The 25,433-nt window shown below is 37.4% G+C and overlaps 3 protein-coding genes and 1 long non-coding RNA gene across 11 annotated transcripts in view; 3 read left to right on the forward strand and 1 right to left on the reverse strand.

Moving 5' to 3' along the window:
* The window catches only part of LOC115665731 (disease resistance protein Roq1-like), a 110,227-nt gene extending 89,741 nt beyond the window's left edge, over positions 1-20,486 (forward strand). Inside the window, exons 7-8 of one of the 2 annotated variants that reach the window (XM_056302581.1) lie at positions 19,078-19,144; positions 20,471-20,486. The gene's annotated coding sequence lies outside the window, so the exon portion shown is untranslated. Of the gene's footprint in view, positions 1-19,077; positions 19,272-20,470 lie in introns of those variants that run through there. The other variant, XM_056302580.1, reaches the window with a different exon arrangement.
* On the reverse strand, positions 4,334-9,433 carry LOC130134840 (DEK domain-containing chromatin-associated protein 2-like). 7 transcript variants are annotated; one of them, XR_008814339.1, is made up of 5 exons: positions 8,946-9,433; positions 7,123-7,204; positions 6,124-6,300; positions 5,878-6,045; positions 4,860-5,171 (listed from the first exon to the last, which is right to left on the reverse strand). XR_008814339.1 is itself a non-coding variant. In XM_056302583.1 (3 exons), exons 1-3 carry the CDS (start codon positions 9,339-9,341, stop codon positions 4,792-4,794), a joined length of 444 nt encoding a protein of 147 aa, XP_056158558.1. In that variant the 5' UTR covers positions 9,342-9,433; the 3' UTR covers positions 4,334-4,791. The 7 variants fall into 7 exon arrangements, 2 of the variants coding, with proteins under 2 accessions (XP_056158558.1, XP_056158557.1); XR_008814338.1 differs by having other exon boundaries at positions 4,860-5,354; XR_008814337.1 differs by having other exon boundaries at positions 5,251-6,045.
* LOC130134812 (disease resistance protein Roq1-like) lies at positions 12,184-17,118 on the forward strand. Its single transcript, XM_056302514.1, has 5 exons — positions 12,184-12,725; positions 13,289-13,487; positions 14,476-14,754; positions 15,261-16,244; positions 16,429-17,118. Exons 1-5 carry the CDS (start codon positions 12,184-12,186, stop codon positions 17,116-17,118), a joined length of 2,694 nt encoding a protein of 897 aa, XP_056158489.1.
* Positions 20,487-20,720: 234 nt separating the features above from the next.
* LOC130134842 (uncharacterized) lies at positions 20,721-25,277 on the forward strand. Its single transcript, XR_008814342.1, has 3 exons — positions 20,721-20,803; positions 24,153-24,250; positions 25,072-25,277. It is a non-coding gene; the product is annotated as an uncharacterized LOC130134842 (long non-coding RNA).
* Positions 25,278-25,433: the final 156 nt, after the last annotated feature.

Below are 25,433 nucleotides of genomic sequence, written 5' to 3' on the forward strand. Positions count from 1 at the left end.
GTAATGAAATAGGATCTGTTTCATTGTGAGTTGAACAGTACATGAAGTAGCTAATGTAGATTATGACATTGTCTTTCTGTTGAAGTATTAGTTTTGAAAGAAGAAGCTCAAGTATGGGGATAAGCAGCACGAGATGTACTAAAGATGCATCTAAACAAGATGTTAAGTGGAAAAAATAAACCTTGAAAAATCTTACTTTTAGAGCTTGAAATACATAGTTATTCTGCTCTTAATAATATGATTATGAGTGAAAAGTATTGTGGGAAACATGACCTAACTCATTACCTTTCTGAATACAACATCAAGCAAGGGGACTCATCTTGCAGATAAAGGACCACCTTGCTCAATTTCCTCTCTCTGGAGCTCAATTGCTAGCCCAAATCACTGCATAGTTTCATGAGAGAGAATGAGACTGTTATAACAGTGAGCACAGTTCCTATGCGATGTTTGGAAGATGTAGCTGATGGAAACCATCCTAGCTGGTACCAGTACACAAGTCATCCACAAATCTTCTCTCAATCAGATCACTGTTGCAAGATCTCTCTGAAGAGAAGATGCCCATCCAAATTAAAAGCCTCTAAGCATCACCTATTTACAGCATATTGTTTGTTCTCCAAGGACATTAGGTTCCATGTCGAAGAGAAAATATAGAACGGCCCAAATGCATCATGAAAGTAAAAAATTTTAAGCCATCTTTTATATTTGATGCAAGAATTTTGCCAAGGTCAATGCCTAGTTACTGTCAATTGAATCAAATGGTACAGTTCATTGATAATTTGCTTGCATGATTTTCCTGGACTACAGACATTTCTTTGAATTGATATTGTTAAGAACAAAATGTAAACTTCCTAAACTAAACATATTCACCTACTGGCGAGCTTGTGTTTGCTTAAATGATACCTTCTTTTGCAAATTGCTTTGTCAATTTTAGTCTGCCGAATTATCTCTAGCATGATATTTGGACATGCCTTGCAAATGGAATCTGTCTCGGGTTTCAAGCTGATGAGCTAGGTGAAAATGCAGTGTCATTAGAAATATTGGCTGGTTTCCACAGAAATTTCACCTATGTTCCCCCTTTCGAGTGTCTGCCCGACTTATGAATGTTTCCAACTTTTTTCTTGTTTCTCTAGCTGTAATGGGAACTCTGGATCAAAGGGTTTCAAATGTTGGAGGTATAATGACATCAGAAGCAGTATCTCTTCTGCAAGATTTTTATGAATGAGGAAACCCTAATGGTATGAACAGCAATCAACCACCAGTAGTTAGGACCTATTTACTTTAGATACCTAAGGAAAATGATAGTTCCTTTTTAATGAACCCATAGTTAATTACACATTTTAAGAGGCTTTTACTAGCATAATAGAGCAATTCTACGTTTTGAACCAAAGTTTACTTTATCAATTGATGAAGTAGAGCATTGTGCCTGCTAGCTACATCTCCCTGCAAGACCGTTCCATAGAAAGTTCTCTTCTAATAATACAATGGTCTTCCTTTCACTCATCCATTTCCATATTGTTTAAGAAGAATTCTGGAAGCCTCTTTCTATTTCTACCTTTCAATCAATTCTTCCAACCAGCTAGAGAAAGAATTGTAGCTGGGTTAATGAAATTGCAAGCATACAACTAGCAGGCCATTGGTTGGATTAGAACCCATTCAGAAGTTTTCTCCATCAAGGATAAGGTGCTTATCTTGAGATGGTGGGTACACTTATCCAGACTGACACTAAGTATAGTTGCTTGAGTGGACTGGTGTTCAGCCATATAATGGTTGCTATAAATAGGTGTAAAATTTGCCCGGGAAACAAAAGGTAGAGTTTCAGATTCCCAATCAATTCGTTTGGCCAAATTTCAGATGCCCGGCTAATCGTATGTAGGTTTCCTCTAGACTGGGTATTTTTAACCAGATTGCCATTTGAGAAATAAAACTTCATGTCCTTGGTTAAGAAAAAAGACGAAGTGCAGCATCTTAATAGTTGATAATCCATTGGTTAGACTTATTTGAGAGAAATATCTTCTTACTTGATCCCTATCTTAAATTATTAAAAATATTCACTTGTACTCTCAATTTACTAAATTTTATTTAGTAAATGTCATTCTAAGTCACCTCATATCACTCTCCACATGCCCTCATTAACTCTTTCCATTTTTTGTGACATAGAATGTCAATAAAAGGGGAAAGAAAAATCTCAGCTCCGCAAGTGATATTCATCGTTATTTCTAGGACATCAAGTAACAAGTAATGCAATCTTATAAATATGTATTGCCAATATGCATCGTGAAAATCATACCAATGAATATTCTCAAAAACCTAAGTTTAAATGGTTCATGGGCTTATGTGGTATTTTAAAAGCCTCCAAGGTAGCTATGATTATGATAAAAAAGTGCAAGACGGTTAGACCTATTTTAATGAATAAAACAAGTTTTAAGTTTTGACCAAATGACTACAATGTTCTCTCTCTCTCTCTCTCTCTCTCTCTCTCTCTCTCTCTCTCTCTCTGACGGTGTGGGTGTACACACCGCGCAGCACAACTTTCAGCATTGATTAAGAATAACATTTAACTATCTGGATAAATGCACTAATATATATACAATATTTTTATTCTGGTAATTTTTCCATATCACCAAAATTAATCAGTTCATGATTGCTATCATGAGCCATATTTTCCATTAAAAGTGCTTTGAATAAAAATCCTTGACTTTTTTCGACGTAAAACCATTTGAGTCCACAAAAAAGAAACTAGAAAAATTTTATGTGATGATCCTCAATATGAAATATATCTTTTGGTACATCATCAAGTAGTTCAAATGCTATTATAACACGGTTCAAATACTATTTGTTTAATTTCTCATGAACATTCACATATCCTAAATTTCTAGTAGGCTAATATTGTGTTTGCCTATAAACACATGATTTTCTAGATCCACCATTTCTCACAAGTTTGTCGGTCCAATGGCTTGTTGACAGCCACATTATTCGAGGTGGAGCAAATCCAAGCCGTATCACATGTACGCACGATATTAAAAGATGCTTCCCAATAAAGACTGAACGAGCAGGTTAAAGAAAGATTCTTGGTTTCAAAGCCCAATATCTTTGCACGTGGTGCCACCACAGGTTTCACAATACTTTTTGATAATGACAAGAAATCAATCAATTAGTGTCCGATCTACGATTATCAAGATACATCGATCTTCTCCCACGAATTTGCCACATAAGAGTTGGTATACATAAAGCTAACGAAGATGATGAGAAGTTATGATATACTTAAATTGTACATATAAGATTATGAGTAATTGTTTATTAAATTATTATTTAGCAAAGAGAAAACCACTACTCAAAGGTCGGGAACGCCATCTCGAGGAAGCCATCAAAGTTTGTCTTATTAGTAAGTCTATACAAAAGCCAACCGAATGAAAGGCAATTTTTCGTTTTCCATATAAGAAAAAGAAAAACGAAGACTAAATAGATGAAAGCCATTCCGTCGAAGCTGGCAGAATATGATGATTGCGCTATCTTGAAAGTCGACAAAAACTAACCTAACGAAAGACACTCCAAAAACAAAAACGATACTTCATTTAGAATTTAACTACACTATTTGAAAGTTCGAGAATTCTGTTATACTTTCGTAATAAATTTTATAATTTTTGGTGCAGTTATTTTTTTAGAAATTATCACTCTCAAAGAGTGATTACTAACTTTCGCCGATTAAGTTATCGGCTAATTTTGCATTGACAACTCTTGTTTAATTTAGTTTCCAACAATCATTTCACTACAAAAAAATAAGGTTTTAGCCACGAATTTTTCCACGAAAAATTTGGCAAAATTCGTCGCTAAATGAATTTGCGAAGAAAAAAATTTCGTCGCTAATACGACGTCGCAAAATTTAGCGACGAAATTTTTTCGTGACAAAATTTGTCGCTAAATTGGCACGAAAATTTTTCTTTTGGTCAGTAATTTGCCACGAACTGTATTCGTGACAAAATTCGTCACTAATTATTCGTGACAAAATTCGTCATTAAATATTCGTGGCAAAATTCGTCGCTAATTTGTCACAATTTTTTTTTTGTCAGTAATTTGCAACGAACGTATTTGTGGCAAAATTCGTTGCTAATTTACCACAAAATATTTTGACAAAACGCCACGAACATTGTTCCGCAACGAATTTAGCAACGAATTTTTATTAATTCTTTAGCGACGAGCTCTACGACGAATATTGTTTAGGGACGAAATTAGCGACGAAATTTTATTTTTGCAACGAACTTTTATAATTTGTGATCGTACGATAAAATCATTTCTTTTATTTTTCGATTTTAAATCTAATTAAAAGCAAAATTAATTTCTGAAATTTATATTTAACATTGATTAAGCACTTAATAACATCAAAATATTATAATAATATGAAAATGAAATACATTCATCTACATGTTCCACAAGAATGATATAAATAAAGAACCAAACTGAAAGGTGCATTCTTTCTCTTCAAGGCAGACCTTCTCAATTGAGGAACTATCCGACCAAAAGGCGTTATCAGCCCTGTTATCAGAAAAAAGTTCACAGAATATGTTCTTGGCTTCACCAAGTCTAGCAGCCAAACCTTCTAACCTTCTCCATGTCAACTTAAGTAGCTTCATGTCAATGGTTGCAGGTGAAGTCCCCAGATTTGACATACCAAGACAGTTCTTCTCATCCAAATCATACACTGGTCTTCTGCTTCTAGTAACCTCTTGAAGCAAGTGATCGCCATTAATCTCCACAGAGAGAGTATTTGTTAAACGAACTTGTCCTGATATATGATTAGCTTGGGGCACCTGGATTCGCGCTAAAAAAAGTTTACTGCTCAAAAATAGATACGGTCAACCAAAATGAAAATAACAAGTTGTCACTAATAACACTCAAAAACAAAGGCCACAGAAAACTTGAATCTTTCTTCTGAACAATGGCAACATATTACATAAGGGAGGTAAAAAAGGGAGTCTCAGACAAACCTTCCCCCAACAACCCAAGGAAAAAGCAAAATATGTACAGTTGCTCGAAATAAGTTGCCCTTACCAGCAAAATGAGCATCTCCTTCTGAAGAACGAGGAGCTTGATCTCAACCAATAATCTTCTGTTATTCCCCTGAAATTCTCAAAAATCTGTCTCCCATGACAAGTTGCAACACTCTTTGAGTGAAACTGGAAATCAGAAAGGTCAGTGGTGTGATAAAAAAGACATAGTACATTTGTAACTTGTACAAGAGAGAACCTAAAGCACCTGCACACCATAATGAGGCCAAGTAGAATGCATAATGGCCATAAGGACTTTTTTGCTTCGTACACGATAATTGTGGTGGATGCGTTGTAATTTATCTATCACACCTGTCCAGAGTACGCACCAAGAATCGTGTAAAGCTTTGACTTTAGATTGTCACCTATAAATTTTTGCCCTGTCGCTTTTCATTGAATAGGTCTTTGCCAATCCTTTTAAAAAAGGATCTTTGCAGTGCACTTTCATGAATAGTTTTTGGAAGAGAATATACCAAAGAATGAACAACACTACACCTAAAGCATAAAGCACATGTCCTTAGCTTTTGGATGATAAAACCTAAATTTTTCTCCTCCGAGCCTTGGACACCCAAAATAAAAATCCAACTAAAACAATGATCTGAATTTGAAAACAATCATTCGTTTTGCAAAAAACGACAGCTTCTCAACATCCAGTTCAATGAAAGTCTATATGCATCGCAAGCTAATTGATCTTAATTAATTAGGAAAACATGGACACTAGATGAAAATATGCTTGAGTAGAGGGCCTTGTCTTGCATTGTCCAGAACCCACCTCTAAGTGACTGGTGCAACCAATTCTCTAATCTAGATGCGACAGATTAAGACCTTGACTTACCTGAACAATCTGTTCATTGGTTTGAGAATGTGTGTCAAAACAGCGAAGCATCAAGCCATCTGCCCATTTCTTCTTGTGAAGATTAAGTAGCATTTTTTCCTCCAGTTCATTCTTTCTGTAATTGATGGCAATTGAGTAATAGTGTCTGTTCAGCCCATGGATCAATGCCTAAAAATATGAAGTCAACCCCATGAGATAAGATCAAAACTCAATATTCAAAGAGAGCATTATCTGGTCAGCACTCACTTGGATGGACGGTTTGTTGAGATGTCCAAGGTTGGAGGTTGTTTGCCTAGGTTCTTGGCCAAGCATCATGGTTTGTGGGTTGATCAAACGGAAGGCATCAATCACCACCTTCCCTTTGACACTCTAAATGGGATCCACAACTACTGCAACCGCACGCTGATTTAAAGCCTCAAAACTCTGATTTTATAAGAACACATCACAAGTATAAAGAAGCCTTGTTAACAATTGGATCCAACTGGAAACCTATAACCAATTATAGTCTAGCAAAAAAAAGACATAAGAAACCAATCATACACGAATGCAATAGGCTATGGTCATCAACCAATGGTGAAAATATCTAAAATATCTTGAGTTACAACTCTCCGATTGAATCCCCAAAGCCACAACCTTCCACCAAAACCATCCACACACCACTCCCAATAGAGAAGCTCTTGAGATAATTTAGAGAATAATGCCAGGTATCTAAAGACTAGTAGTCCACTAAATTGGTTCACTGACTGATGCAGCAAAGTTCTACTTAATGTTGAATATGGCCTCCTTGTTCGCAAGCTCAGCTACAGTCTATAACATAACTTAGTAAATCAAATTTACTGTTAACTCTAATTTGAATAGCCCAATGGTTGCCAAACACCCACCTCCATCAGGACCAGAATCTCAGTATACAAGAAAGGAAAAGCATAAAGACGTGAACTCTCATGTCAATGTGTTACTCATGATCAAAGCAATTGATACTTCTACTCAATGTAACTGAGTTCATTTGGCTGTGTTCCAAAACGACATTGTTTTCATAAGGAGGCTGGGGAAAAAACGATATAGGGAAAATAGGTTGATGAATAAAAGAAACTCCATAATTATACTTCTAGACTTGCATGCCATGCTATCATAACGCTAAACTACATCACCAACCAATGGTGGTTGTAAAGCCAAAAAGGCCATACCATTTGTAATTACAATTTGCATGCTCCTTATAAGAATGAAATTTAGAGTAAAAGAGATGACCTGCTGCGTGTTGATGTCCACCCCAGAAAGCCAACATCCAAAGCCAGGATGAAAGCGGTACCAACCTACCACCATCTCTGGTCTGCAATGCAGAACACATAATAAGCATATAAAACATAAACATATGTTGCAACATATACCAATATAGAGAAGAACCCAGACCAAGGATGACCAACATTGACAAAAAAGGGCAGTTAAAATAAAATATAAACCCTGATCACAGGTTACAATTAGAATTTTATACTGGTGCCTATCTGACCTATTGCATGATAGTATTAGATGATAGAATAGCCAGTGTCCAACTCAAGAACCATCCACAAAAATTCAATCCAAGACACACACACAAGTAGAAAATATAAGTTCTACCTATCCAAAGAGGCACATCTTTAGCACAGATATATTGTACTGGTGAACGGTGACCTACGATAAACAGCTAGGACAGAAAATATGGACAAATATTTCTCTTTAAGAGTAATACCCGTGAAACCTCATATCGATTGACCCAGAATTAAGCCTTGAAAAAAAAAAACCGTTGTTTGTCAGTCACTAACTAACATATAATATCTAACACAAGGATCATCACCATTCGGTTTCCAAGTTACTTGAAGCATACAATCTGGCAGATGGAAGATGTATCATATAATATATCAAGCCCATAACGGCCATGACATCCATGAGCTCAGAGAATACTATTCTACCATACCACATCTTAATTGGAGACTATTCAATCATTGTTCAGCGCATAATTAGGTGAGCATTCACATTCATATTACATGAGCATTACCGTGTGTGATAAACAGAGAAACATGAACTTCAACATGCTCGTGATTCTAGATAGGGAAAATCATACCAGTAGGTAACTATGAAGTTCAACATGCAAGTCACTCTGAAAAAAACAACAATCATGCTTTGGTTCTACTAGTAATTAGAATTTTCTCGTAACTAGTGTCTGCATAAAACCTTATCAGCTTATCATAACCCGAAGGCCTTGTAACGCATCTAGTGGCTTGGTGTTATGGAGAACAGAACGGTGCATCCTAGCCAAATGCTGACTCTAACATTTGTTTCTCTGATGATCATAATCTCAATTTCTGTTTTGCTAATTCAAACCCTAGAAATGCTCCAAAAATTGTGATGGAGAGTTCATGATCATGAAGGTGATACTTCCCCAAATTACTCGTATTGATGGACCATTAGCTGTGCACTTTCAACAAAAATCAAACAAGCAAAAGTTCATAAGCAGAAGCTCATGCCAGGCAGTATATTATTCTTGCCATTACACCCCACAAGATGGTTGGATTTCAGCCAAAGTGACTGTGGATATGACAATAAGCAAATATTCAAACACAAATTTTTGGCAAATAGTAATTAGACTATAAAGCTTGATGTTGCCTAGGATGCAGATTCTCCAGGCATATAGACTACAATCTAGCATGAAGATTTTTAAGGAACAGAGACACCACACAAAATGCGAAATGTGGCAAAACCATCTTTACAGGGTAAATCAGCCTCCACACAGCTTGAGACATTGAAATATTTAGGGCAACATAAACAAATTCAAGACAATGAACCCGGAGATAGTCGAAGGGCACGTGCCGTTCAACTCAAAAGAGCATATATACTAAGATAACAAGTAACTCCCCGCAAGAGAACTACTGGGCAAAGAGGGCGGCAGACCCACTGTAAACCATGAGGAAACAATTAAAGCTGGAAACATACCATTGGGAATGTCCTTAAGCTGTATACCACGGCCCTGAAATACCAGCAAGCCATTAATCCCTTGGAAAAAAAGATTAAAAAAGAGAGTCCAAGCGTGCCAGTACCTTTTCGATGGAGAAGCCCTTGCTGGAGGGCGTCCTGACGAGGGCAGGAGCGGAATACCGCTCCACCGATGTCCTTTCTCTGGTGGGCCGCTCGATTCCGGGCGTCACGCTCGATTTCCTCCTCCTCTTGGGCAAGCCCTGTTTCTCCTCGGAGCTCCCTCCTTTCGGATTCTCCTCGCTCTCCTTCTCTTTCGGGGCGTCGTCCCCGTCGTCATCTTCGGCCGAGGCCTCCTCGTCGGAAGCCTCGGCCTTCCCCTCCTCCAGAGCTGCGATCTCTCGGTCCTCTTGATCTGCCTCCTCCACCTTTGATTTCTCGGGGAGCTCCTCCTTGCCCTCGACGGGGGGAGGAGCCGCCGCCCCTTGGGGCTCCGCGGCCTCTAGGGCTCCGGAGGCCATGGGCAAGGAGGAGTCGCAGGAGGAAGCGCGGGTGGGGGAAGGGGGTACCAAAAACCCTTAGCGAGCGCGAGAGGTTTGGGGGTGTGGGGGAGAGGGAAAGAAGCAGAAGGAGAAGCGGAAGCAGATCTGATCTGATCTGATCGAGACAAACGAAAGAGGGAGAGAGAGAGAGAGAGGGAGAACAGCGAGCGCGGGAGGAATCTGAGGAATCAGGAGAGAGAGAGAAAGAGAGAATGAGGGCGGGCAAATTGGGAGTGAGGGCGGGCAAATTGCGACGGACAAGGAAGTTGGTCGCTAAAATTTGTGACCGACAAAAACGTCGGCCGCAAAATTTGCGACGGACAAAAACGTTCATCGCTAATTTTTCGTGGCTCAATTTACTTTTTGTAGTGTAATTTTGGAATAGATTTTAGTCCATGGCTAATTAGCAACGGATTTTAATCCGTGGCTAAATAATCACGGATTTAGCTACGAAAATAAAAAATAGTCGGGAAAGTGAAGCAAGAGTTTATTTTCGTCGCTAATTAGCCACGGATTTATCAACGAAAATAAAAATAGTCGGAAAAATACCGCAAGAGTTTAATTCCGTCGCTAGTTAGCCACGGATTCAAATCCATCACTGATTTGCGACGGAATTAGCGACGGCGACGACCTTTCATATTAACCATTCATCAAATAAAAAAATTTCCAACGAATTCAGTTTGTCGCCAATTAGCGACGACCTTTTAACAATTCAACAAATAAAAATGTCACAAATGTCGTCGCTAATTTTGTCAATTAGTAACGATCCAAATCCAATGGAAAATAAAATATCACAAATGTCATCGCACAACTTCTATTTGACTTGTCGCCATTTAGCGACAACCTATTACGTTAACAATAATAATAATCAACAACAACAACAATAATAATTATGACAACAACAATAAACACATGTCGCAATAATAATAATAATAATAATAATTACACATAATTAATAAAAAGTCTCAAAAATCATAATCTCCATCTTCATCTTCGTCTTCGTCTTCGCCTTCGCCTTCGCCTTCGCCTTCGTCTTGATCTTCATCTTCTTCATGAGCGTCATCTTCATCCTCTATCTCAAAATTAGATTCTGCAACACCTTCTAAATTTCATTCACAAATTTCGGTTGGATCCAAATCTATCATTGCTCCACACGGATCTCGTAATGTTGAAATGTTATATTCTTCAGTTTCAACCATGTTATAAACTTTCTCTTGTTGTTATGCTGTATCATTCCAATGTTCCTCGATTTTTTCTCGTGCTTTGGTTTTACATACAGCCCACCAATAAGCTTTGTCACGTTTCAAACTAGAATATGATGCATAATATACATGAATTGCTTGTTGTGTCAAGACAAATGGTCCATATTTCATATACATTTTCTTGTGATTTATTTCAACCAAATTAAACTTCGTATGCACCTTCATTCGTCGCAAATTCCGTCGCAAATTAGCGACGAATTTATTTTTCGTCGCAAAAATAGCGACGAATTTTTTTTTCGTCGCTAATTCCATCGCAAATTAGTTGCGGACAATTTTTCGTCGCAAATTCCGTTCGCAAATTAGTAACGAATTTTTTTTCGTCGCAAATTTCATCGCGAATTAGCGACGAATAATTTTTCATCGCTAATTTTCCAGGGCTAAATCCTTATTTTTTGTAGTGGGTTCACGCTTTGTTTTGGTTAAGAATAACATTTGACTATTAAATGAAGGCACTAATATTTATACAATATTTTTTTATTTCGGTAACTTGTCCTTGTCACCGAGCCATATTTACCATTAGGAGTTCTTTGAAAAAAAATTCTTGACTTTTTTGGGCGTAAAACCATTTGAGTTCACAAAAACGAAACTAGAAAAAATTTTGTATGATAATCCTCAATATGAAATATATATATTGGTATTTCATAAGGTAGTTCAAACGCTATTATAGCACGGTTCAAATACTATTCAATTATTATCTCGTAAATGTTTACATATCCTAAATTTGCAGTAGGCTAATATTGCGTTTGTCTATACATACATGAGTTTCTAGATGCACCATTTCTCACAAGTTTGTCAGTCCAGCGGCTTGTCAACGATCACGTTATTCGAGGCGGAGTAAATCCAAGCCAAATCACATGTACGCACAAATTTTAAAAATGCTTCGCATTAAAGACTAGAAGAGTACAAAGAAAGATTCTTGATTTCAAAACCCAATATCTTTGCACATGCTACCACCACAGATTTCATAGCGCCTTTTTTTTATAATGACAAGAAATCAATTAACTAATTAATTAGTGTCCAGTTCACGAAGCTGGTATGCAGTCTTCAGTCAAAATAAGTCCATATGTTCATAACTATTAAGTATCTTGGTCCATACTTAAGCACCATATTTTTCCAGAGTTCTACTATTATTAATAAGTCCAATATTTTTTTGCTGGTACACTTGATCCTGCGTGTAATTATATATCTCTTGGGTGGGCCATGAGGTCGATTATTATATAGCAAGGAAAAAACAACTTCTCAGAGGTTGGGAATGAAAATTTCGAGGAAGCCAGCAAAGTTGTTTTTATCACAGAGCTCATGTTTTTCCAAAGTTGCTTGTCGGTTTGTGCAATGATCGAGTCTACTAGGACGAGTACTGATCTATAATATTCGCTACTTTTGTCGGCCATAGGGAAGCTTGTGTCCCTCTGACCATCCGAATAAAGCAGTGGTACGCGGTCTTCGGTGAAAATAAGTCCATGTGTTCACACCTTTAGATGTCTCGGTCATAGTAAAAAAAAGAAGTCATGCATCTATGTCTTCTTAGTACAAGAATAAATCAAGAAGATCAAGTGGTAATGAACAAACTACCCAAAAACACTGTATCGGATCTTAAGTTAATAGTCATTGCTGATTGTCGAACTCCATCATCCAATGGCTTCTTCATCAAAAGGATTTACGACGTCTTCTTGAGTTTCAGAGGTGCAGACTTGCGCAACAACTTTCTCAGTCATCTCTACAAAGCTTTAGACCAGAATGGAATATATACTTTTGTTGATAGCGAGGAGATGAGGAAGGGAGACGAAATATCACCAACGCTTATGAAGGCCATCGAGCAATCATGCATTGCAATCATCGTTTTCTCGGAGGATTATGCTTACTCGCGATGGTGCTTGGAAGAGGTGGCAAAGATTATGGAGTGCAAGGAACAAAAGGACCTCACTGTTCTACCAGTTTTTTATAAAGTGGATCCAAGAGAAGTGAGAAGGGGGAGAGAGAGTTATGGGAGAGCTCTAGCTAAGCATGAGTCCAAGTTCGGAAAGGATTCGGAGGAAGTGAAGAGATGGAAGAAAGCTCTTTTCAACGTGGGTAGCTTATCCGGATGGCATTTGAACGATGGGTAAGTTGAGTGGAGTTCATATTTTGCGCAAGAAACCAATCTTTACAAAGTATAAAGACTGTTTGTAAAAAAGAATAAATGAATCGACACACATGATGTCAACTATAATATGTTAATACTTGATCTACCAATGGATAAAATGTTAAGTAGTGTTATTGCACCTACCCCATTTCTTTGGAAGGAGTAAGAAAGCTCGCAAGGTCAGTTACAAGATAATTAGTGTGTATAGGCCATGTAAGGCAATGACACGGTGCTTTAGGGTATTTAATAGTTTTCAAAGTCCTAAATAGCTCTTTTTGATGAAGTGTATAGATATATCACATATAAAAGTCAAAAGCAAAACTAAGTAAATCGTCATATATAAATCAAAAGAGCATGAATCACTTGGATGACTAAAAGTTGAACCCCGGAATGGTTGTTTTGATTGGTGTGGAGCTCTTGGAGTTCTAATTCAACTAGGTGGATATATATATCTATAATCTGAAAATGTGATGCATTGCTTTATCATTATTAGCTTATGATTGCTCATATGATGCTCCAACTTCTTTTTCTGTTTTTGACAGAGATGAGTCAAAGCTTATACAAAAAATTGTGAAGGAGATCTCTAATCACCTAGACCGAAAACCTTTGCATGTTGCTAAGCACCCGGTTGGGATAGATTCCCAAGTGATTAAGTTGAAATCGACGTTAAATCTGGAGTCTGATGATGGTATTCTCATGGCGGGATTATGGGGACAGGGAGGTATAGGGAAGACAAGTTTAGCAAAAGCTCTTTACAATGCTATATTTAGACAATTTGAGGGTTCATGTTTTCTGGCAAATGTTCGAGAAACTTCAAAAGGTAGCACGGGTCTAGTTAATTTGCAAGAAATATTACTAAAAGATATATTATTACTAAAAAAAAATTTACAAGTGTCCAACGTCGATGAAGGTATTAATATAATACAACACAGACTTGGTTGCAAGAAAGTTCTCCTCATCCTTGATGACGTCGATGACTTGCGCCAATTAAATGCTTTAGCAGGAGAAGGCAAGTGGTTTGGTAATGAGAGTAGGATCATTATTACCACAAGAGAAACATTTGCTAACTTGTCACGGGATAAATCAAGATCATGTGTATGAAGTTGAAGCACTAGATGACAATCAAGCTCATGAGCTGCTTTGTAAGCATGCTTTTCAGAAGCACCAAATCAAAACAGATCTAGTGGATAGTGCTCTGAATTATTGTAAAGGCCTCCCTTTAGCGCTTGAGGTGTTGGGTTCCTTATTATGTGGTACATCGGAAGACATATGGGAAAGTACACTAATGAAACTTTCTAGGATTCCTAACAAAACCATTAATAATGTGCTCAAAATGAGTTACGATGGACTAGATGAAAATGAGAAAGAGATCTTTCTCCACATTGCTTGCTTCTTTAAGGGGCAGGAAAGAGAGTATACAAACAAGGTTCTCAACAGTTGCGATCTCCAGACAGCTGTAGGATTCGAAATTCTTATTAAGAGGTCCTTGATAAGAATTGAGACCAAAATCCTAGAAATGCATGACTTAATTCAATTGATGGGTATGGATATTGTGAAACAAGAATGTCGCGATGATCCCGGAAGACGCACTAGGCTATGGCTATATGATGATGTTGTTGATGTTTTGTCACGTGACATGGCAAGACCTGCGAACACGATCAAAATTGTGCTTCTTATCTTTGACTTTAATTACTAAAAATGCATAACCTAAATAATCTTGTATGTACAGGGAGATTGTGCTGGAAAAGCCATAGAGTTGGAGCTACCTGAGCCGACAGACATGTATATCGGTCCTGATGCTTTTACAAAAATGAGAAGGTTGAGATTACTCATCATGCACAATGTGCATAATGCTTTCCAAGGTCCTTTATGTCTTTCTCATGAGCTTAGATGGTTTGAATGGCCTGGATGTGCTCCCTCCGTTCCAGAATTTTCCTCTGGTCGAAATAAATTAGTGGGATTTGATGTGAGCAAAAGCAGCATCACAGTAGTGCTAAAACAATTTACGGTGAGGATTTACCTACATAGACCTTTTTATTATTTATTTCATTTGTATGTGTATATGCTTGTTATGTGTACTTGTACACAAAAGGAAGTGGTATTCCTATGTTTTAGAAATCACTTCTCTATTTTCTTTCAAAATGACCCTAATAACTTGCTGTTTGAAATATTTTTACATGCATCAAAATTGGCATTTGAAAAATTAAGCTAAATAACTTTATTAGAAATATGTAATGGAAACATTTGTTGTTAAAATAGACGGAACGAAGGAACTTGTCGAAAGAGAAAAATATTTCAAAATTTGAAAGTTTTTATGAAGGTCATTGGATCATAAGAAAATTCAAATTTTAATTTTAATCACGTGAGAGATTAAATAGAATAACCAACTTCATGTATTTGTCCATGGGTATAATATCTGTGATATAAGTTATTGAGGATAATTGATGAAAGGAATAACAAAATATTAAAATCACTTTAAAATGTTTACCAAAGTTTGTTTTGCTGTTTTTGCAGGACTTCCCAAATATGAAGTACATGAATTTAAGTGAATGTGAGATGCTGATTAGTATGCCCGACCTCTCATGTGCTCCAAATCTCGAGGAATTGAATCTCGAGAATTGCAAAAATTTGGTAGAAGCACACGAGTCTATTGCATATCATGACAATTTACAGGTTTTGACTTTAAAGGGGTGCTCTGAACTTAGCGTTTTCCCAAATGAGCTCAAGTCGAGAAATCTTCGAGCTCTCCATCTTGCAAATTGCACAAAACTTGGAAGGTTCCCTGATATTCCACAAAAATTAGGCCTAAAAGAGCTTGCTTTACAAGGGACCGCTATTAGAGAACTTCCTACATCAATAGAAAATCTAGTCTCTTTGGAGAGAATGAATGTAGGTGATTGCAAGAACCTCGTAAGTCTTCCGTCTAGCATTTACAAGTTACAAAACATTGAAAAGTTGATTCTTGAGGGTTGCACAAAATTATTCGAGTTTCCAAAGTACGAGGATTTAGCTGATCCACACATGAAGACTGGACTTCCAAAGTTACTCTACTTGAACCTTAGGGGATGTAATCTGTCCGAAGTAAAATTTCTTGAGAATCTTTCATGTTTTCCCTTGTTGGATTGTTTAGTTCTGGCGGAGAACAAAATTACTAGCCTTCCCACATCCATCAATAAGCGTGATAGTTTGACCTTTTTGGAAGTTCAAGATTGCCATCAATTACAAGAGATTCTTGAGCTTCCACCATTTTTGGATTTTTTGGGGGCGGTTAATTGCGAATCTCTGCAAAAGATTGGAAAATTTACTTCATCTCATGATTTTGTCCGAAGAGTGTTTACCATGGATCATATTTTCTCACGTAACCAGGTTAGATTCTCTCTCTCTCTCTCTCTCTCTCATGCGCTCATTCATGTGGAGTATGTGCGTGCTGTAGTGTGTGCTTGTATATTGCAAAATCAGAAAACGCAAGATTTGAGGCTTAAGAAAAGGGCAGCTACCGTACTTTTATGGGAATGATTTCTATCGCATGAGACCTGTACATTAATGCAAGCATGGATCAGTGGATCTCTACTCATTTTAGAGCTCTAGTTCGAAATGGATTGCTTACTAAACTCCAATTGAATTCATTTATTTGGTTATGAATAACAAATTTGGGTACATTCTAACGGTTTTCTTAAAACAGAATAGTGGTGGTTTCTTTGCCTCGCTCCCTGGAGGAGATATGCCAAAGTGGGTCATCCCTGTTAAAGAGGATTTCATATCTTTCATGGCTTCAAAGGACTTGTATGACAAATTTCTTGGATTTGCTCTCTGTGCCATTGTTAAAACTGATAACGAGACAAAGCAACACTCAGCTAAGATTACACTTAGTGTTAACGGCAAACGTCGGCTAACCATCGAAAATATTTTCGGATTGTTGGATTCGGATCATATCTGGTTTAGCTATATACCTTCTAAACCATGGGGAGTAGTCGATTTTGATCAAATTGAGGGGAGTTATGCACAATTTCACCTTGCAATATCCGGCAAAATCATAAAAAAGTTGGGATTCCGAATAATATGCAAGCAATTAGATGACGATTTAGAGGGTGTGCTTCAAGACAATCAGCTAATTGATTCAGCTTTCCTCTACGAGGTTAGTCACGACTCAACAGATTCAGAAGCCGAGAGTTCACTAGTTCATACTGAAACAGATTTGCAAAAAGACTCGGAAGATTGTCAAATAAGCACCAAGAAGTATAGTCAAATAGCGCCAAAGAGAAATCATAATCCTATTCTCGCTCAAGGCATACGAACCAAGACTGTGTTGACTTCCAATTCGATTGGCGGAGATGAGTACGGTGGCGTTGTTGGCTTACAGCTTTTGTTGTAAGAATGATGGAAACTTGCCAACGAAGCAATTCGCAGGTAAGTGAACTCAGCTGATCTTGATTAAAATGCCTTCTTTCTTCTTGTTCCTTCGTGTTTTCCTTTCTCAGAAAAACCTGTAACACGCTGTTAGTACCTACTTTTGCCCAAGTTAACTTTACATCCTAACTAAAATCCTGTAATTCTTTCTTCTCTTTTGATCACTTTTCTTTGTATTTAGTTTTTCTCTCCTCTTTTTGGGGGATCCTCTTTTCTCCGCCATAGGCAAACTTCGGACTCCACCGATGCCACTTTCAACGTCACGGCTGCTCCTCTTCCATCCGACACCACCGAGCCCTGACGAATGTAAGATCGCCACCTGCCGATGGAGGCGATGAATAGAAGAAGAAGTTCGTCTCCCTAAAACAGAGTCTTTATCGAAGCCACGGCGACGGAGGCCGGCGAGCGGAGGCGACGGACTACCACCGCCGTCCGAATCAATGGATACTGATGACGTTGCTTCGGGTGAACCATTCTCTTCTGAGGTTTTGGGCTTTGTTCAGCTTGCTATGGATCAGGTAAAGCCTGGCACATCCGAATTGTATTAGTTGATGTGATACTTGAGCTGGATTTTGAATTCGATTCGTTTGGTGCTGCTATTGCGTGGGGACCCGATTAATGTGTCGTTGAATTTGTTTGAGAGATGTTGAACTAGCGTTTCTTTGTAAGGTTTGTCTGTGGATGATTGGTAGTGAATTCATTGGTAATCGACGTTAGACGCTGCAAAATCCGTGACAATCTCTAGAATGTATAGCTTTTCTTGAGAGAGAGAGAGAGATTTGGGGGTGCTTTTGACGTGTCTGGGAAATGTAGTATGTACCTATCATAAAGATGTGCAGCTGGTGACAACTTTGCCAGGACAATTGAATTTTGAGAAACTTCGATCACTAGGATAGGACTCTGTGGCTAAGTTTTGTCAGGCACTTGAAGAGGCGAAACTATAGAGGGATGAAGAAGTTGCAGTGAGATGGCAAGCCACCACGAAGTATTGCTTGACAGTCGAGTCATTTTACCCCTTTTTGACTTTGGCAACTGGGGAGAAATAAAACCAATTCTAGTTAGGGCACGACAGTAATATGAACATCGGCTTGTGCCCATGGATAACTGGTTAGGTGGTTATTTACTCTCGCCCTGTGGACTGTTGATATGAAAAAGAAAAGAATCATGAGAAACACGGTGTTTGCATCAATTGTTCTGTTGAATAGAGACAAAAGCACACGAAGCTGATTGTCAATTCTGATTTCTGTGGCCTTTGCAACAGTTTAAAGTTCTCTTTTTATCCTTATGTTCCACAGCGTTTATGAAGGAAATTGAGCTACAAACTAAAACTCCTGGAAGCTTCTTGAATGTTTTAGTGGAACCTGATTAATGAAAGATAAACTTCTGAGGTACCAATAATAAGATGCACTGGAATGAGCAGCATGTAGTTTCTCAAATTCGTTGCTGTCTAAGTGTTAGGTGGGATTTACATCTGAATTACAGGATGAGTATGTACTAATAATCATTACTTGGAAATTTGTGACCAGTATATTATACAGGACCTGCAAGATATTGATGATATAGCTATGAGACATGGATTCATTCCATTAGTAGCTGCATACTGATACTGAAATATTTCTACTGCTGGCAACTTGATGCTGATTTCCCCTTGAATTGCCTGTATGCACGTACGAGGGAAATTCAAACTCTTATACTCATATTTTTCCTCCGAACAAGTAACAAGACCAATTTGCTTTTCTTATATATGGCAAAGCTTGCTTAGGACAGCTTTGAAGTTCCAGTTGGGTAAGAAACAGATTTTCAGTAACCAGGTGCATCTCAGATATGCTACTTTATTTTCTAATTAAGATGATTAGTATTTTCAGTCCTAATTAATAAATGATTTCACGTTGTACTTTTTTTAAATTATACTTTGATTGAACAGCTGTGTGATTGTTGAGGAAGGGCACCTTATTGCGGCAGGAAGAAACAGGACTAATGAGACACAGAATGTATGTCTATCATTGCTTCTCCACCCCTTTATATAAATTTTGGCCGGCAGCACTTTGTTGTTGTTCTGAATTGATACCCTCACATTATCCACTCGTAGTTATTGTTGATCTTTTTTGTGTTTCTGCCTTTAATGTTTCTTTAATATATGATAAAATAGTATATCTGAACAAATCTGCTAAAAAGTGGAATTTTCTGTGCATTATTAGTCTGTAAATGGTTTTGTTCCCATTATTCTTTCATAAAATATGACTAAAGCTAACAATAGCAAGAATCTTGGTTTACTATGTACAATGTTTCATGTTTCTCGTTTGCCACTGTGCTCTGTCTGAATTTTGGACCAAGAACAGTCAAAGAAAAAGGTTCAATGAGGAGAGAGAAAATTGGGGAATGACATTTATGTTTTTGAAAGATATAAAGCCGTTGCAAGCTGCTGGACCAGAATGTTGACTGCTCATGGATTGTGTTGTATTGCATGCTTGAATATGTTAATGAGTACTGATTGCCTAAAACAGATTATAAATTTAGAGTACTGATTGCCTAAAACAGATTATAAATTTATACATTATTCTGAGTACATGTTTATTCTTTACATTACAGGAGAGTGAGTTGTTATCGTGGCTTCACCTCTCTTGATTAAAAAGATGTAGAGAGAGATGCAAAATTCTAAAGTTATAGGAAGCGAGTTAAGAGACTTTGCAAAATCTCAGGGATAGGGAGGATAACTGCAATTTCACATAAAATTTCAAAGAATATCACGCTTGAGTACTAGAAATTAGATCGAATACCTAATAGTAAGGATAATGCTCTTCAAACAATGTCCACACCTTCACATTGAAGAGCAACAAGAGTTGTCCATGCTTCACGCATAAGATCCTCTCTTAGACTCTTAGTGTTGTGGGTATTTGAAGAAAGAACTGAAATTCCGGATAAGGTGTGTTGATGAATCTGTCTTAAAGAGAGTGGTTCTTCCAATTGGAGTCATGGTCTAATGCAATTGGCTCTGATGAAAATCCTGTCCCTAGGATACAATGTACACACTGTAATTTTCCTCACTTAGTCTGCAGACCGAGCAAAGGCTGAACATAATTCAAGCCTTGAAAGTATAGTCAACATGAAGCAGGAACGAAAGAGGCGATTTGAAGATGAAATAGATTTGGAATCAAATGTTAAGCAAGAGTAAAAAATAAATAAACGTGAAGGAGAAAACATTTTTCATGAAATGCATTTCCTAAGTTTATGTTGATACTACAATAAGAGCAACTTTCTCTCTACAAAGCTCCTAAGTTTGATACGCTTTCTTTATTTTTCTCCTTGCGCATTCCTAGGCAACAAGACATGCAGAAATGGAAGCACTTGACGTTCTTTTTGAAAAGTGGCGGAGGACTAGATTTTCGTCTGCAGAAGTTGCAGAGAGGTTTTCAACATGCTCTCTTTATGTGACATGTGAACCATGCATAATGTGTGCAGCAGCATTATCGATCATTGGTACATCTGTTGATCATACTGAAATAAAACTAAACTTTCATAAAATTTGATTAGTCATAAATGATTAGATGACTCTTAGCCATTTTTATAAAAAATGGCTGTGCAAATGATAAATTTGGAGGCTATGGTTCTATACTGCCGATGCATTCAAGTAGCTCTGAGGTATCCATTAGGTCAGTTTCTGAACTTGCTTTTGTTGCTGATTTGGTATCTACGTAGCTCCACTTTGAAATTGTGACATATGATATTTGACAACTAAAGCTTACCACAGGTTTATGACTCCTTATGTTTATTACTGATGGATGTGGTTTCGTAGTAATTCTGCTTGTTGTCGCACTTTGAATATTGCGACACATAACAATGAAAATAAATGGAGGTTTGTGGAAACTAATTTTTCACCTTTTCTGTCCTTTTCCAAGTCTAAATGGAAGAAAGTCGAGTTTCCTTTTCTTTTTTTTTTAATTCTATGCAACTTGTTAGACATTTCCTTTTTTGTTTTGCCCTAAACATTTACTGTTCTGGGAAGTACTACAAGTTAAGGCAACATTAGTTTGTTCTTTCCATTTCTCTTTCCCCCCCTGTTTCTTCATCTCATTTTCCTCGCTTTTTTCCATTGCAGTGAGATTCTTCGATGTCTTTAATGTTATCAAGTTTAAAGCGGGAAATATAGCATCTTCAAAGAAATATGATTTAACTATGAGGAACTTATGCTTTCTGATATGTCATGGGCAATGTACTTAATAAAGAAATCTCTTTTTCTTGTTTATTAGTAGCAATTGTCTCCTCTTGCATACATCAGGGCATGTGCTTGGTAAATTGTGGTGTATGGCATGTATTTCCATTATGATTTTTCATCTGTCTGATGCTGCCATGATCTAACATTTCATGTTTCCTGAGATTGTCCAGAAGTCATCAATTTTTTACTCAGACTTTGTTGACATAAAAGCCAAAAACGTAATGAAATAAGATCTGTTTCATTGTGATTTGAGCAGTACATGGAGTAGCTAATGTAGATTACAGACAATGTCTTTCTGTTGAATTATCAGTTTTGAAAGAAGACACTCAAGTACGGGGAGGAGGGGAGAAGGGGGGGGGGGGGGGGGGGGGCCCCCCGGGGGGTGTTGGAGGAGCAAGAGTATGAGTAAAAAATTTTAGGGGGGAAAAAATAAGCCATGAAAATTTTAGAGCAAGAGATTGATACATATGCTGCTCTTGATAATCTGGTTATAAGGAAGAAGAAAGAGTATGATTATGAGTGAAAAATTTTAGGGGGAAAAAAATAAGCCATGAAAACTCTGACTTTTAAAGCAAGAAGTTGATACTTATGCTGCTCTTAAGAGTCCGATTAGAAGTCAAAAGTATTGTGGGAAATACGAACTAGCTCATTGCCTTTCTGAATAGGACATCAAGCAAGAGGACGCATCTTTCAGATAAAGTACCACCTTGCTCAATTTCCACCGCGTGGAGCTCAAAAACTAGCCCTAATCATTGCATAGTTTCATGTTAGAGAGAATGAGACTGTTGTTATAACGGTGAGCATGGTTCATATGCAATGTTTGGAAGATGTAGCTAATTGAAACCCATCCTAGCCAGTATTAGTATACAAGTCATTTGCAAAACTTCTCTCTATCAGATTCCCCTTGCCAATATCTCTCTGAAGAGAACTTGCCATCCATGTTAAAAGCCCCAAAGTATCCCCTGTTTACAGCTATTGTTTGTTCTCCAAGTACATAGGTTACACAGAGATAATTTACTTGCCTGAAAACCTATTTCCTGGAGTACAGACATTTCTTAAAATTGATATTCTTAGGACCTAAGCGTAAACTTCCTATGTTGAGCACATTCCTTTATTGGTGAACTTGTTTTTGCTTAGATGGTACCTTCTTTTGCAAAGTGCTTTCATTAGTCTGCTAAATTATATCTTGCTTGATATTTGGACATGTTTTGCAAATGGAATCTGTCATTGGGTGGTTTTCACATAAATTTCATCTATGTTTCCCCTTTCATGTGTCTACCTGATTTATGAATGTTTCCAACTTTTTTCTTGTTTCTCTTGCAGTAATGGAAATTCTGGATCAAAGTGTTTCATATGTTGTGGAGGTATAATGGCATCAGAAGCAATTTCTCTTCTTCAAGATTTTTGTGAATGAGGAAACCTAGATGGTATGAACGACAATCAACCATTTTAACCAGATGAACTGTCTGTTCAAAAGAATGTTATAATCTTGTAGTTAGCAGCTATTTACATTGGATAACCTAAGGGAAATGATCGTTCTTTTTCAATGGACCTATAATTATATGCACTCTTTAAGAGGCCTTTATGAGCATAATAGAGCAATTCAACCTTACGAACCAAAGTTTACTTTATCAATCAATGAACTTGAGCATTATGCCTGCTAGCAACATCTCCCTGAAGGACCCCTCCGAATAAAGCTCTTTCAAAATCTAATGCTATGGTCTTTCTAGCACTCATCCCCATTCATATTGATTGAGAAGAATTCAGGAAGCCTCATTTTAATTCTACTTTTCAATCAATTCTCTCAACCAGCTAGAGAGAACTGTAGCTGGGGCTTTCCGTAATTTTGGAAATCTTGCTGTACAACTCTCTCTCTCTCTCTCTCTCTCTCTCTCGTCCATAAGTAAATGGTTTTTTTCAGTAAAATATGTTGTTGTACCCTTGGTCTGGGGAATTATCTACCCACATTCCAGGTAAATAAAACTGGCCCAGTGGAATTTTTTGTAATTATATAAAGGATAATGAAATTGGTAGCATAGAATTAATGGGTCGTTGGCTGCATAAGAACCCATTCAGAAGTTTGACACATCAAGGATAAGGTGCACATCTTGAGATGGTGGGTACACTTGTCCAGACCAACACTAAGTATAGTTGCTTCAGTGGAGTGGTGTTCAGCCATGTAATGGTTGCTATGACTAGGCATAGAACTTGCCTAGTAAACAAAAAGGTAGAGTTTCAGAAACCCAGTCTTTTCTTTTGGCCAATTTTCAGATGCCCTGTTTATCAAATCTAGCTTTTCTCTAGACTGGGTATTCTTAGCCGGATTGCCATCTGAGAAATGGAACATCATGTCCTTTGTTTAGAGATGAAGTTAGTTGATAATCTGTTGGTTAGACTCTGTTAGGAGAAGTATCTTCGTCCTTGATCCCTATCGTGAATTACTAAACCTATAGCGTTCTTGGTCGAGCAAATTCTCGAATTTGAGCTCTTCAGTTGCAAATATTTCAAGAGACTGATCAGATTATAACCTTTTCATGCTTCTGAGATAGTTAGTAAGCTTTAGAAACTCATACATACAGAAAAGATGGCCTTGAAATAATTTGTCTACGCAATGATAAAATGAATTTCGTTTTCTTCTCTGTTTCATAGAACCCTGTAACATGACTATCATTTCTCTTCGCCATTTTTCCATCTTTTTCTATTTATTTGCTGTTTATGACATTGTGGAATTTATGATTTGTTTAAGTATTATAAATATATGCTGAATGCTAATATTTGGATTTCAGCTCCAAAGCCTCACAAGTCTCGCGTTACTCAAGCTTCTCATTAGATCTGCATGCATTGATTCTTCCTGTTGAATCCTCTCATGGCTTTGCATGACTAGGTAAGACCTTTGGATTAGGATTATTGCTTCTCTGAACATCCTGGACATCCTGTATGGTATTATGATGCAACTCTGCTGCATATTGAATGATTCAGTTACTGGTGCATAGAACAAGTGGGCTGCATGGTGTGACCTTCTAGAGTATAGCCTGTTAAAAGGGAATGGCACGGATTAGGGCACTGTGCAATTTTTCTTGCTGTGGCAGCAGGAAGTGATGCTCATGCTAAGATTAATAGTACCTCTAGCTATAGATTTCCTTGTATCATAGTAGTCAATCACAACAAGGATGCTATAAAGGTCTTCAAGATGAAGTAAGACAACATCCTTGCTCTTCATTCTTAATTCTTGGTTTATTCTGAAAATATTATTCATTGTTCTTATTCCTGTTAGTTAATCTCTTCATTTGACTATAACCCAAGTCAAACTTGCTGTTGAAGGTAGTTTTCATTCTTGAGGTGAACTCATCGCAAAATTACTTTTGAACTATAGTTTTCTAACTCTTTGTATTCTACATGTAAAGCGCAAATCTGGATGTGACATCTCATTGGTGCTGATTCTAGCATAATAAGATTCTCTCCCCTTTGTGTGTGATGCCAGAAACAACTAATTATTTTGTTTCGAGATCTTACAAAATTTAATAATTACAATGCATTCAGACAGCCCTTTAAGTATAGAGATCTGTGTCGATATTATTTATGATTATTCACATTCTTTTTCATGGCAAGAGGATGTTGTTAGACATTTAGCATACCAAAAGTGTTCAAAATTCAGTGCACTCTTACTGACAATGCATGTGCCATTTTCTGCTTTTCCAATCACAGAATTTCATCAAGGGACCCACGAAAGGAAGCGTGATGCTTGTCCGGATCTTGCCCGGATGTTCATGTGCTTACTGAGGGTTGCAGCTGTGATCAGAAGTCCATTTCATGCTTTAACTTGATAATAAGATTGTTAAGATAATTTACGGCATAAACTGTGTCGGCATCACTTTTCTGAGGCTAATGTTTGTCATCAACATATCCAATAATCGAGCTTACTTTTTGTTCTAGCTTTTCGAACTTTGAGTTATTCTTGATGTGTTCTTGATGTGTCTGAGCTCCAGAGTTCTGAACTATATCATGTGTAACAGTCTGAATTTTCGATCCTTTTTCCCGGGATTTAGGAAATGAATTTGACCAATGTG

The sequence above is a fragment of the Syzygium oleosum genome, unplaced genomic scaffold (genome assembly GCF_021117445.2).
Source record: "Syzygium oleosum isolate NSW1041296 unplaced genomic scaffold, Sole_v2.1 Sole_v2.24, whole genome shotgun sequence".
Taxonomy (NCBI): Eukaryota; Viridiplantae; Streptophyta; class Magnoliopsida; order Myrtales; family Myrtaceae; genus Syzygium; species Syzygium oleosum.